At 40.1% G+C, this 14,858-nt stretch overlaps 1 protein-coding gene across 1 annotated transcript in view; it reads right to left on the bottom strand.

The window, feature by feature from the left end:
• Positions 1-14,858, bottom strand: part of sorcs3a (sortilin related VPS10 domain containing receptor 3a) — a 390,307-nt gene that overhangs the window by 49,225 nt on the left and 326,224 nt on the right. The window contains exons 12-13 of the mRNA XM_057842965.1: positions 8,253-8,329; positions 7,908-7,999 (exon numbers count right to left, since the gene is read on the bottom strand). Coding sequence (XP_057698948.1) covers positions 7,908-7,999; positions 8,253-8,329 — 169 coding nt within the window. The remainder of the gene's footprint in view (positions 1-7,907; positions 8,000-8,252; positions 8,330-14,858) is intronic.

Below are 14,858 nucleotides of genomic sequence, written 5' to 3'. Positions count from 1 at the left end.
TGCAACTTTCATGAAATTATTGTCACATCCTGCTGCTAATTAGACTGTGTTTTGTTGCTGGGCTGGTCGTGGGGGCGTTCCTGACGTCGCACCTGACGCAGGCTCATCAGCGCAGCATTTAAGCACGGGTGGTCTCACAGATATTTGCCTTGCTGATCGCCATTTGACATCTCACACTAGAGTCTCGCTACATTTGCTTGTCATCCCCCCTGCATTGGGTTTTTTTTCTGTTAGTGTGCTGCTCTCGTTTGTAACCTCTACCATGTGCAGGTATTTGAGTGTTTTTATTTTGGCTTTTTGGCTCGCTGTCTATCGTCTTAGTTAACCTTCTAGTTTGTAGTATTGAGCTCCGTCGACCTGCTGTCACGGGTTCCTTTTGTTATTTCTTCTATCCCGCGATCGCGTGTTATTTTTTTGTATGCAATCATTAAACCCTTGTACGTATCCCCCGCTTGTTGTCTGCTTCGAGTTCCAACTTTGTTTACGCATTTGTGGACGCTAACAATTATAAGTAATAATAATTGACCACAGCATCCCGTCTCTCTTTTAGCCTCCTTTTTTTCGGGAAGGGGGAGTCCCTTATTTCTATTTCTGAAAGGTGGCAACCCTACTTTAGAAACAGTTCCCAAATTACTGCGGCATTTCTTTCAGTAAAACACAATAAAAGTAAAGTAGACGTAGTGAACTGACCAGATTGTTGCTCCAATCCAGCGCCCTTCCTCTGGGTAGCAGTCCTGCTCTTGCAGGCTAGAACTAGTTGTGTTCGTTCACATTTCGTCTTCAAGTGTTTTCTCAGGTTCGAGGGATTGAAATTGGCCAATTTAACTCCACATCTGGAAACTTTCAGGCCGCAAATCTTGCATGCAGCCATTGATTTTAATCGACGGGATTCCTATTTTGAAATACTTCCCGACCGCTGCCATTTCTCCTGGTTTGTTTTTCCTCCATATGAAAAAGCGGCCTTGTCATTGGTTAGGAGTGGCTATTGGCCCGCTCTCATTGGTCTGGAGCAGGCCAATACCGGTAGCTGCTTGGTGTTCACGTGTCATCACACAACACAGACGGAGTGTAGTGAGCGCCAGGAGGAAAAAAAGGCTGCTGACAAATGTTAGAATAATGGACCGGTAAATGGTATCGGCGCTGTCTTTGTTGGTACTCACCGATACCGTTTCGGGCTCGATCGGCGCCCCCTGCCGATACTAGTATCGGTATCGGTGCATCTTTAGTAATGAGTGGAGCCTCGTTAGACCTTGTTAGAAGTTAGACCTCTTTGACAGCTTGAAATCTTGCTTGTTTGTAGGTGACCAAATACTTATTTTCCACTCTAATTTGGAAATAAATTCTTAAAAAAAAAAAAAAAAGATTTTCTGTTTTTTTTTTCCACATTCTGTCTCTCATGGTTGAGGTTTACCCATGATGACAATTACAGGCCTCTCTAATCTTATCAAGCAGGAAAACTTGCACAATTGGTGGTTGACTAAATACTTATTTTCCCCACTGTATCATTGAAGCGATGTTCTGTCATGACAGATCTCAGCTACTAGTTTAACCAGTTTGTATTATTTTATTGCAATGTTTTTCCTCATTCAGATTTGTTTCAAGACTACAGTTTCAGTTAGACTTCACTTTGATGGTTAATGCAGTTATTGCAATTTTGTTGATTTATCACAATAGATTGTTTTATTTACATTTCAAAAACCAGAAGCCATTCATTTACGAATGTGATTGCACTTTAGTTTATATATTTAAATGTTCAGATATTGATTTGAATGAGGCAAAATAACATGCTTTTTCTCTCAAACATTGTTATAATCATTTGTTTCTGATGTACTGTAATTATTTTCTGTATAAAAATTAATTTGGTGTTCAAAAAGTCTTTTTTCAAACTTGAGTCTTAAAAAGAGGGGGTCTTCTTATAATCATGGCCGTCTTCGGGCCAATACGGTAAGTTCTTGCACAGAGTAGGTATCCTTAATAAAGACGAGTGTCGCCGTATAAAATCAGATACAAATAAAGCAATATCATGGAGCACGCCAGTTTATCCTCTAGAGTGTAGAAGAAGTGTCAGGAACCTACTGTATGTCTCGCGAGTCATATCGTCTCTTTTGATGAGTGCATCTGGCTCTCCGCCAACCCATAATTTTAAATGTGGAACCGGCCGGCTCACCCGACATGAACGAGCTGTGATGAGCTGATAATGCATTCATACATTTTTCTTGGACCTTCAAACGTACGTCGCAATAATATGATTCAATTCGGTGCCCATTGGTAGTCCTCCAATCGCGGAGATGAGCGTTATTACAGAGCTTGTTTCGCCCGTTGTCTCCAATCGCCAGTAGAGGGAATTGCCCCTCCCAAGTCAATGCCAACCGAACTGGAGTATTTCAAAATGCGTAAGGGAAAATTAAACCACAAAAAGTAAACTGCGTGGTATAGCAAGTCACAGAGGCGCACAATCAGTTTCACTTTTATGACTTTTTCGCCTGTTAAAATTGTCGCCACTTCCAGGAGAGCAAGACCCGCAAAACAATTGCCCTGAGAGGCTTCACCTGTCTCGGCCACTGTTAAACACACGCCCACCTGGTTGCTGTTTGCACTACCAGGAAATACACGCAACATCCCACCATGTTTCTATTTATTCCGCAAGTGGTAAGTGCGCAATGGAGCAACAACTGTGACATCCCAAGTAATGATTTCAGGCTTTCGTTGTTTTTTCTAAAAAATTATTTCAATCACAACTCAGCGACTGCTTGTAAAAGCCGAGTGCGCCTGCAGTCCCTTCACACTTGCTTCCGTATAATGCGTTCAAATGCGTTCACGAAAAAAAACTGTGCTCACAAAAGTTCCTGACCGCTAGTCTAAAAGGTGTAGTAATTTCGAAATTCTCCGCCGGTGAGTAATGATTTTCCGGTTCGGAGATAAGCCGCGCAGACAATGATGTTACACATGAGACTGGTCCTTTCTACGCATGCGTTGTCTGCGCAAAATCAGTGTACCTTGCAGAAGCGAGGGGGGGCCTTAAACGCACCTTAAACGTAGTGTGGACGGATATAAAAATTGTCTGCAAAATAACCGGGAGAAAGTTATCCCTCCTAAGTGTAGACGTGGCCTAAATTCTCCTGCAGACGGGCCTCCTAGGATTTGAAATTGTGCAATCAGTGACGTCACACAGTGCACAAATATGCAAGTTCCTGCCCTATTTGTACTTCCTTCACGCCCACTACTAACGGGAGCGCTGAGCACTGAAAAAAGCGGTCTGGAGGTTGCCACTTCCTGAACCTAAATTAAAGGGTAAAGGTGGCTACTTCTTTGACGTTTTTTCCTCCCACAAACTTTTTCAGACATCCTGCAATGCTCCACCACCACAAACCCGGCAGAGTACCAGGTCCAATGGCTTCTTTGCCTCCAAAAGTCGCCGTCCTCATTTGGTCTCGCGACAGTTCTTCCTCTGCCATGCTCCTCCTCGTCTGGCCAAGCGAGGCAGCTGTGCTGGCTTGCTTCACTGCCAAAAGCCGGCCTCTACATCAGGGGTCCCCAACCTTTTTTGCACCACGGACCGGTGTGATTTGGGTCTTTTTTTCACGGACCGGTGTTCTGTCAAATTTTTCACCCTTAGAAAATTTTGCTCCCAAAGCTTTTGTGGCGGTGAAAAAAGCCCTCTTTTATATTCATTTGGACTCTCAATGTTATCCAACCTTGCTAAAAAAACTATTTACATCATACATGTGCAACACGAAAATGGCGTAAATGAATGCTTAACGACACGGTGAAGTCATTAAGCGAGAGAGCTGCGAGCAGTTGTGTGCAGTTAACATGGCAAATGTAACTTAATATTCCTTTCTTTAAAGAAAGTTTGTAGTGTGTACTTTGGAATCGCTGCATTCACCGTCATTTTTAACGTTACGCGCATGCCAAATTTGTCAGAACACCGGCAATGTGCGGCACAAAAATTCAGAAAATATAAAAAAACATTTGTTTTTAGCCCCGTCGTGTTAAGTGCAGGGAAAATACAACTCACCCGCTGCATCAGTGGGAGGCCTGAGCTTGTTTCGTTGTGACGAGATGGTCCCGAGATGGGAGAGTGAGAGAAGCTATCTTCACAAAGATACGATGTTGGAAATTGTAGCACAGTTTTTAGTGCACTCCTAGCGATGTCAGGATATTCCGAAATGACTTTAATCCAGCACCTCGGTAGAGTTATTGTCTCAAATGTACGTACGTTTAAGGTTGCCGTGATTTGCGATCTCTACAAGCTGATATTCCTGTTGCACAGACATGCTCGAATCACTCGGTTTATTCAGATGCGGGTCACGAATCCACTCCTTCGCAGTTCGTGGGGCTTTAGTGATCGGGAAGTAGCATAGATTTTGTTTTCTTCGAGGTTGTAGGCTCATCTTCTGGCCCGTCAGGTTCCCTTTTCCCCGTAAAAAAATCTGTCCAAAGACATCTTTTTTTCAGTTATTCTAATCTGGGGGCTAATTATTTCCGGGAACAAATATGATGTGCCCGCCCTACGTCATACGTTATTATCGAGGCCAAACGCACATAGATATACAAACAAGATGTACTGCTAACAGTCCAATCAATGCATTTCTATGACGACCTCCTATCCTGTAGTTGTGTATCTAAAGTAGACAGGGATATTGGTAAGTTAAGCGGCACAGGCCCAATTAATTGGCCAGAATACAGTCGTTAATAAATTATTTATTATTTCTGCGGTACCGGTCCGCGGCCCGGTCGTTGGGGACCCCTGCTCTACATGGTTCTCGCTCGACGGTTCTTCCTCCGCAACGGCAAACAGGCCTTTCTAGTGGCTTGTTCACAGCCAAGAGTTGCCGTCCTCTTCTGATCGACCCACCCTAACTCCTTTGCATTGTCTCTCAACACTTGCAAGTCGACGATTAGTTCCACGAACCATGTTAGCGAGTGTGTTGGTATCATATGAGTTAATGCTTTATTTAATTAGAATTAAGGGGATTTATAACCAAGTGGTTTTAGGGAAAGCCTTGCCTCCTTGACTCAAATAAACTTCCCCGCGCACAAGCGCGCGAAGAATGACGTTGAACGCTGTTGAAGTGTAAAGTGAATGAATATTTCATTTTTTTTTTCAATTGCGAAATTTGCGAAATTGCGAAGCTTTGTTTCATTTTCAAGAAGATTGCAGTTGCGTCTGCATAATCTGCCAATCACCACACACGCAATGCCCACGAGCTTCCGCATTATGACACACCATCTCCACTGACAGTCAATCAGAGCACAGAATATGCAAATTATCTCCGGTGCCTGGCATAGTGATGAGAATTCAAAATTCAGCAAAATATTTCAAAAAGGACCAACTAAAATGGCTTGAAACAGGAAATTCTGGGCACATTCAATGAAAATGGTTGTTCCAAACTGGTAAAATGGCATCCAAGGTTATGAAAAATGATGTGAAGAAAACACATGTCAAGTGCATCTTGAAGTAAATGTTGCAGCTGCTGAAGAAAATATATTGAGAAAATAAAATATAATAATTAAAATATATATATATATATATATATATATATATATATATATATATATATATATATATATATATATATATATATATATATATATATATATATACACACACACACATATATATATACAGTCTATATACAGTCTATATACAGTGCCTTGCAAAAGTATTCGGCCCCCTTGAACCTTGCAACCTTTCGCCACATTTCAGGCTTCAAACATAAAGATATAAAATTTTAATTTTTTGTCAAGAATCAACAACAAGTGGGATACAATCGTGAAGTGGAACAAAATGTATTGGATAAATTTAAACTTTTTTAACAAATAAAAAACTGAAAAGTGGGGCGTGCAATATTATTCGGCCCCCTTGCGTTAATACTTTGTAGCGCCACCTTTTGCTCCAATTACAGCTGCAAGTCACTTGGGGTATGTTTCTATCAGTTTTGCACATCGAAAGACTGACATTCTTGCCCATTCTTCCTTGCAAAACAGCTCGAGCTCAGTGAGGTTGGATGGAGAGTGTTTGTGAACAGCAGTCTTCAGCTCTTTCCACAGATTCTCGATTGGATTCAGGTCTGGACTTTGACTTGGCCATTCTAACACCTGGATACGTTTATTTTTGAACCATTCCATTGTAGATTTGGCTTTATGTTTTGGATCATTGTCCTGTTGGAAGATAAATCTCCGTCCCAGTCTCAGGTCTTGTGCAGATACCAACAGGTTTTCTTCCAGAATGTTCCTGTATTTGGCTGCATCCATCTTCCCGTCAATTTTAACCATCTTCCCTGTCCCTGCTGAAGAAAAGCAGGCCCAAACCATGATGCTGCCACAACCATGTTTGACAGTGGAGATGGTGTGTTCAGGGTGATGAGCTGTGTTGCTTTTACGCCAAACATATCGTTTTGCATTGTGGCCAAAAAGTTCAATTTTGGTTTCATCTGACCAGAGCACCTTCTTCCACATGTTTGGTGTGTCTCCCAGGTGGCTTGTGGCAAACTTTAAACGAGACTTTTTATGGATATCTTTGAGAAATGGCTTTCTTCTTGCCACTCTTCCATAAAGGCCAGATTTGTGCAGTGTATGACTGATTGTTGTCCTATGGACAGACTCTCCCACCTCAGCTGTAGATCTCTGCAGTTCATCCAGAGTGATCATGGGCCTCTTGGCTGCATCTCTGATCAGTTTTCTCCTTGTTTGAGAAGAAAGTGTGGAAGGACGGCCGGGTCTTGGTAGATTTGCAGTGGTCTGATGCTCCTTCCATTTCAATATGATGGCTTGCACAGTGCTCCTTGAGATGTTTAAAGCTTGGGAAATCTTTTTGTATCCAAATCTGGCTTTAAACTTCTCCACAACAGTATCTCGGACCTACCTGGTGTGTTCCTTGGTTTTCATAATGCTCTCTGCACTTTAAACAGAACCCTGAGACTATCACAGAGCAGGTGCATTTATACGGAGACTTGATTACACAACGGTGGATTCTATTTATCATCATCGGTCATTTAGGACAACATTGGATCATTCAGAGATCCTCACTGAACTTCTGGAGTGAGTTTGTTGCACTGAAAGTAAAGGGGCCGAATAATATTGCACGCCCCACTTTTCAGTTTTTTATTTGTTAAAAAAGTTTAAATTATCCAATAAATGTTGTTCCACTTCACAATTGTGTCCCACTTGTTGTTGATTCTTGACAAAAAAAAATGAATTTCATATCTTTATGTTTGAAGCCTGAAATATGGCGAAAGGTTGCAAGATTCAAGGGGGCTGAATACTTTTGCAAGGCACTGTACATATCAGATAATATGAGAAGCAAAACTACTTTGATGGGGGAAAAAGCTGCAACAAAATATAATTTTTTCATGTGCAACTGCTGCAGGATAGAGCGGGACAATGTTAGGGGGAGCTTTCATCATTCGGAAACTAGTGCTATTGATTTTGACAGAATTCCAACACTGAAGCTGAAAAGAGAACGAGTTGGAATACCTGAATGTGGCATGCAGAAACATTGCCAAGGTGACAGAATTAGAGAGAACAATAAATGTCTGAACACAAGAAATCACAATCTATCAAATTGCTACTGCTTCATACTTCAATTTTTTTTTTTTTTTTTGCATGGATACCAACAAATTTGCATAGCATATTATATATGAGTACAAAATAAAATCAGTTTTTGAAGGGCAATTTAGAGGCCGCGAAAGTACAATTCAAACACGGTATCATGATTTTGGACTGTGGGAAGAAGTTGGACAAGCCAGAAAAACTCATGCAAGCAACAATACACGATCCCAAACTTCAGGACTGGGAGGCAGTGGTAATCAATCGTTCACCATGACACCTATTAAAATCATAACAAACTAACTTTCTGTGGCTATAAAAAGCACTATGAGACTGAGCAAATTACATTCACCTACCACAAATGTCTGTTTGGCACAGAAGGTTGTTTTACAGCAACAAGGGCACCTCCTTTGTCCAGAAACCAAACATTGTGCTCCTCTTCAAAAATCTGCACAAAATATTGATAAAGTGAGATGTAACAAGACAACCACCCTCAGAATATCCATTAAAATAATTATCCGCATGGAGAATTTCAATCACAAGGTGCAATTTCACACACGCACACACACCCCTGTACAAATGGTTTAGTGGTGTCAATAACAGTGCTAAAAGTAATAAACCAGGATGTGAGATTTCGAAAGCTGTTATGATAATGATAATATGATGGCACTCCATTATGTTAATTATTATGTAACTCCTACCTGTCTCCAGCTATTTCCAGCATCAGATGATATATACATTCCAACATTGTTGTATGACAATTCGGTTCCAATATTCCCTGCAATCAAGAACATGTATGAACAAACTACATATATTTGATTACATAGGAGAAAAAAAAAAAAAAAAATCCGGGATTACAATCCATGAATTTATTATTATTCATATTATTCATTCATTTAATTTTCCGCTTATCCTCACAAGGTTCTGGTGTGTGCAGGACCCTATCCAATCTGATTATGAGCAGGAAACAGACAACACCCTGAACTGGTTTCCCCAAAATTGCAGAGACAAACAAGCATTCATTGCCACATTCACACCTACGGAAAATTTGAAGTGATCAATCAACCCATCATGCAATTTTTGGGGATGTAGGAGGAAACAGAGCGAAAACCCACGCGGACACGGGCATAACATGATGAAAACTCTACACAGGAAGGCCAGAGAATGAGATTGAATCCATGATCTCAGAACTGTGAAGCGACATGATAACCACTCATCCAATGTACCATAATATTATTGCAACCCCTCGCAAAAAGTATGGAATCACCAGTCTCGGACAAGCACTCACTCAGACATTTTGTTATGTCAGATAAAAAGCTTGAAATAATAATGAATTAGTTCAAAAGTGCAACTCTTTAGCATTCATAGACACTAAAAGAAATGAATAAAAAACATTGTGGTGGTCAGTAAAGTGCAGTGAAATAAATATAGGATCACTCCATTCTTAGGAAAAATATATGAGATGAGAAACAAAACAAAGAAATAACAATCAAAATACTTCTCTAATATTTAGTTGCACCACCTTTGGCTTTTATGACAGCTTGCAGTCTCTGAAGCATGGGGCACTTGATGAGTGACTAACTATTCTTAATCAATTTGGTGCCAACTCTCTCTGATTGCAGTTGCCAGATCATCCTTGCAGGTAGGAGCCTTGCTGCAGACCATTTTTTTTCAATTTCCATAATAGGTTTTCAATAGGGTTGAGATCTGGGCTATTTGCACGCCATGATATTGACTGGATGAGTCTTTCTTTTTAGGTCTGTGGCATAATGAATTGTCATCTTGGAAAATCTTTTCATCATTCCCAAACATATTGTCATTGGCGTACCGCAAGCAACACGTCATTTCCGCTCATTAATATTCATGACAGCTACTGTTGCTAAGTAGGGATTAACATACGGTACATAAGGACTGTAGTGGGCATTTCACTCTACTGTCATTTAAATCTGTCTATACTGTCCTCACTCCGAAGCGTCTACTTTTTCCAAAGCTAGACAGCTAGTGAACGACGCCTTAATAATCAGACTTCTTCCTTTTTCATCTGATTTATTAATAAAATGGCCTCAAACCATTGTCCTCTTTAGACCGTAGTGAAACTACAAAAAAAAAGTACACAAGCATTGCATTAGCAACAACGTTAGCTTAGCACGCTATACAGGTTCACTAAACATAAACAAAAAGTGTCTCATACAAAAAAATAACATTTCGCTTACTAACATAATATGTACATTCTTTACAACAACCATACTTACGGACAAATCTTGTCCAAGGATCATATAAGCAGAACATTACAACATAGGCGTCAGCCCGAGACGTTGTGCAGCCATATTGAACTGGCAAGAAAGCAATAAACCATGTCGCAAAGCTACCACAAGAGTTCGCTGTTAGACAGCACAAAAAACCTTGCTGTAAAACTTACCAAAAGGCAGAATACTGTCTGAGCGGGACATGTGCGTTAATTGCGTCAAATATTTTAACGTGATTAATTTAAAAAATTAATTACCGCGCGTTAACGCGATCATTTTGACAGCCGTAATATATATATATATATATATATATATATATATATATATATATATATATATATATATATATATATATATATATATATATATATTAGGGCTGTCAAACGATTACAATTTTTAATCGAGTTAATTACAGCTTAAAAATTAATTAATCGTAATTAATCGCAATTAATCGCAATTCAAACCATCTATAAAATATGCCATATTTTTTTGTAAATTATTGTTGGAATGGAAAGATAAGACAAGATGGATATATACATTCAACATACGGTACATAAGGACTGTATTTGTTTATTATAACAATAGATCAACAAGATGGCATTAACATTATTAACATTCTGTTAAAGTGATCCATGGATTGAAAGACTTGTAGTTCTTAAAATATACACAAATTGACAGATAGCGAACATAGGTTCCAAAAAGAAATCAGACGGTGTGGCAAAGTTGCATGGGTTTTACTGAAGTCATCTCTTTTTGACAGGAGCACGTTTCTTGTATTTTTGTAAAACTGAAATAACAAGGCAATGTGTCAATAACTTGCATAAATCACAAAATAACATAAAATGTACACACACGTGTCCATTTGAGCAGTAGCACTAGCCAATTAGCTCACAAGCATCGAACAATGTAACTGCATTTCACCATATATGTGAACAAATTCAAATACACATCATCAAAAACTATCTAATGCTCATGAATATAAACAAAGGAGGAATATAACTCACAAGCGATGCATGTATTAGACACAAACAGTGTGATGGGGCTATGAGGACTGCCACTAAATACTGGATGCGGACGTTAGCTGGTCTGAATAGCACTGTCTATTAGTGTGAGTTCGCGTCGACATATAATAACGTCAGAAAAGCGCGCCGAAACCCAAATAATCAGCTGCACTGAATCGCCAGCAGAGGGCGACATTACGCCACATAACATATGCAAGTCACACCCAAGCGCCAGCAGAGGGCGGAAAAACTCCATAAAACACAATTAACAAGTTGGCCTTTCACTGTACTGACATTTAAATCTGTCTGAGCGGGCCTAGTGCGTTAATTGCGTCAAATATTTTAACGTGATTAATTTAAAAAATTAATTAACGCCTGTTAACGCGATAATTTTGACAGCCCTAATATATATATATATATATATATATATATATATATATATATATATATATATATATAAGTATATATATAGATGTGATAGATAGAAATGTGAATGGATTCACCGAGCTGGTGTTAAAAGGGGAACTTTGAAGTAAGGTTGGCCAACCATGTTTTTGAATAATATCAATGGCTAAACAATTATAAGCATATTTTCATTTTTTTTTTTTACGCAACCCTTCCAGATTCTTTGTTTAACCCATAGCAACGCCCTTGACAACGAAAATGCTTTTCTTCGGCAATCTTCGGAAATCTTCGGAAATTACGTCACACCGGGAAGTGCGAGGGAAGTCCGCCATAGAACAGTATTGTTTGTTGCATTGTTTCTCGGTAAGATGCCACCGCGGTGTGTGGCCATGTTTTGTTCTCACTCAAACGAAAAGTTGTATGAGTGGCCAAAGGATAGCAGGGCACGTAAATGGACATCTTTCGTTCGCACGAAGCGAATGAATTTCATGCCATCATCGAGTAGTGTTCTCTGCTGCAAACACTTGGAAGATGCCTGCTTCCTTAACCGGTCTGCTTATGATCAAGGATTTGCCAAAAAGTAAGTGTGATTTTTGGATAGATGACTGATGACTTTGTCAAAGCAGAGGCTGCCAACTGTTGTGGAATGAACAGTATAAGCTAGCGACGTTAGCCGAGGCTATCCCCGATCATAGTTGTTGTTGCGTTCGCTAGGTTAAGCGTGTTTAAATTGTGCGTCATCTACGATCTTGTCCGAAAGGGTTAATCCACTATCAATCGGGAAAGGGGTGTGGATGTGCACATAAGCGGGTCGGCGTCGCGATAATTCACGGTCATGTTGCAGATAGCCTTCTAGTTTGTGTTTCGCCGCTTTGCGAGAGCCGCTGACAGGTGACAAGTGTTGCTTTTAATGTCTGGCAGCGAATCAGCGAGCGCGCAGGCCACGCAGTGAATCATGGGAAATGTAGTCTCGGGACAACACTGAATTGGTGCTTTGTAATCTGTTCGCTTGTGTGAAAAAACTACATTTCCTCACGCCATTAGACGCCACTTTGTTTTCTTAATGATGCCTCAAAAAAGTGGAGAAAGTCATCGGCGACTGTGATATAGTGGATATTATTTAGTTGTAATACGGGAATTGACCAGTAGAGTGTACGCATGTCATTTAGATGTGTTATTGTTTGTGCCTTACTCCTTCACTAAGAGAAAAACGTTATTGTTCAGAGTCACTTGGCAAGACGATGAGTAAAGTTGTAAAAGCCAATAAAGGTGTCGTGTGGGTCACTCGGTCAAGATATAACAACGATTCATCTCCTCCCCCGCCCCCCCAACGTTTTTGTTTTATTATTTAATATGCACGAGAGCTGCCGGATCTGCCAAAATGAACATGAAGTCTGATTTTTTTTTTTTTTTAACAATGTCATCAGATAGACAAAACCATAAAATTATGTGCAAATGCCTGCATCTTCAAATCATGAAAATAATAACAGCCTATATCTTACCAATGTTGTAATCTCGATGGGTCTTGTATCCATTCCATGTCAGGAAGTCTAGGCACATTGTTGGCATCCTGACTGGCGTCTGGCTAATAACATAAAATTCCAATCTCCTCTTCTTCCTCCAACTCTTCAAAAACTTGCATCTCCTCCCTTGCGCTTGATCTATCGCTGTTTGGATCATTGTTTGAAGGGCTTTGTATGGCGGCCGTATGTATGGAGGTGCCATCGCGTTCCCGGTGTGACGTATTACTTCCGGGTTCGTCCCCTTTCAGGCTCGAACTTCGGAAACGCGACTATTTTGTCAAATATACAACATATAAATTATTTTTTCATGCTTTATTTGTTGGACAATGTTTAATTACTTTACTTGTGACCCTATTTGGCATGTGAAGAAATTAGTTCCAACTACAGCTTTAAAGTCCGCGCAAGTTGATTCAGTCTTCACATTTTTTCCTCCCGAGTTTTTGGTTTCCGGAAATGTAAGAAGAAAACATCCTTCATGTGTCGTAATGTCTAGAGTCGTTTCTACAAGTTCCAAAAAAGCAATGCGTGATCGGCATGTTCGTTTTTGAAAGATTACCGGCGAAAAGTAGCATAAATTACGTTGAGTCTATGCGAGGGCGGGTCTATAATGTCCCACTTCGGCTTTACTTCCACTTTATGATGCAACGTCACGGTCTAAAAATAGCCTGTGGGCGGTACGCCATTGAAGGCGTGAGAAAGCTGTCTAAAATTTCAATGTCAACTTATGCATTCATTGAACATTTAACCACAGTCATCTCCCCAGTGCCTTTGCCTGACATGCAGCCCCATATCATCAAGGACTGAGGGAATGTTGATGTTTTCTTCAGGCAGTCATCTTTGTAAAACGGCACCAAACAAAAGTTCCAGCATCATCACCTTGTCAAATGCAGATTCTTGACTCATCACTGAAAATAGCCTTCATCCAGTCATTTACAGTCCATGATTGCCTCTCCTTAGCCCATTGCAGTCTTGTTCTTTTCTGTTTAAATGTCAATAATGGTTTCCTTTTAGCTTTCCTATATGAAAATCACATTCCCCTTAGGCAATTTTGCACAGTTCTGTCCCATGCCTTGACTCCAGCTTCCTCCCATTTCTTCTTTATTTGTCTTGTTGTGCATCTTTTGTTTTCAAGACATATGGTCTTTAGTTGTTTGTCATGACGTCTTGGTGTCTTCCTCGGTCTACCAGTATGCTTAACTTTAACAACCTTGCCATGCTGTTTGTACTCGGTCCAGATTTTTGATACAGCTGACTGTGAACAGCCCACATCTTTGGCAACCATACGTGTAGCGTTACCTTCTTCAAGAAGTTTGATAATCCTCTCCTTGGTCTCATGAGACATCTCTCTTGTTGGACCCATGGTTCTTGTGAATCCACTTGGTCCAGCAGCCTTCCAAGGTGGGATAACTGCACTTTTTTTAACTGCTGACTAACGAGCAGATCTAATCTGAGGCAAGGGCCCGATTAAGGAAAGGAAATTGACTGGGTGTGTCTGTATTTTCTACTCAAAATGGAGTAATTCCATTTTTTTCCAGAATGGAGTGATTATAAGTTCATTTCCCTGCACTTGCTCTATTAAAGTAACATTTACTGACCATCACAATGTTTTTTGCTAAAGATCCTAAAGAGTTGCACTTTTGAATTTTTTGCTAAGGGGTGGATTATATAGGGCTTTACTATGCAAAGGCCCAGATAGCAAAATTCTACAAATGTATTTATTTAATAATTTGTTTATTATTTGATTTTTTTTATTCTCAACACTACGAGGTCCAATGCAACATTTCATTCTGGATTCAATTGTGAATACCACATTAAAAAATAAATTCTGTCTGTCCATCTACTATGAGTGCAATGGTATTGGTATTCGTCATGGTTCGGTGCAAGCAGTCAGACGGTGAATACTAGAGCCATGTAAAAACAGAGTTGCGACACTCCCAAAGGGATCCATTACACGATATTATGTCGAGGTAATGGAGCCTCGAATAGTTCCAAACATGGCTTCGACGAGGGCGGACCCCATTCATTTGAATGGCTGACTGTCAAGTATATTCGGAGGTAAGTTGATTGTTCACTGTATTACCACAGGTAAGTGAATCAAGGAAATCTAGACATTCTATGAAAAAACTTGCCTG

The sequence above is a fragment of the Corythoichthys intestinalis genome, chromosome 8 (assembly GCF_030265065.1).
Source record: "Corythoichthys intestinalis isolate RoL2023-P3 chromosome 8, ASM3026506v1, whole genome shotgun sequence".
In the NCBI taxonomy this organism is placed as follows: domain Eukaryota; kingdom Metazoa; phylum Chordata; class Actinopteri; order Syngnathiformes; family Syngnathidae; genus Corythoichthys; species Corythoichthys intestinalis.
Note: the sequence above shows the minus strand (reverse complement) of the source record. Positions and strands in the feature narration are given on the sequence as shown.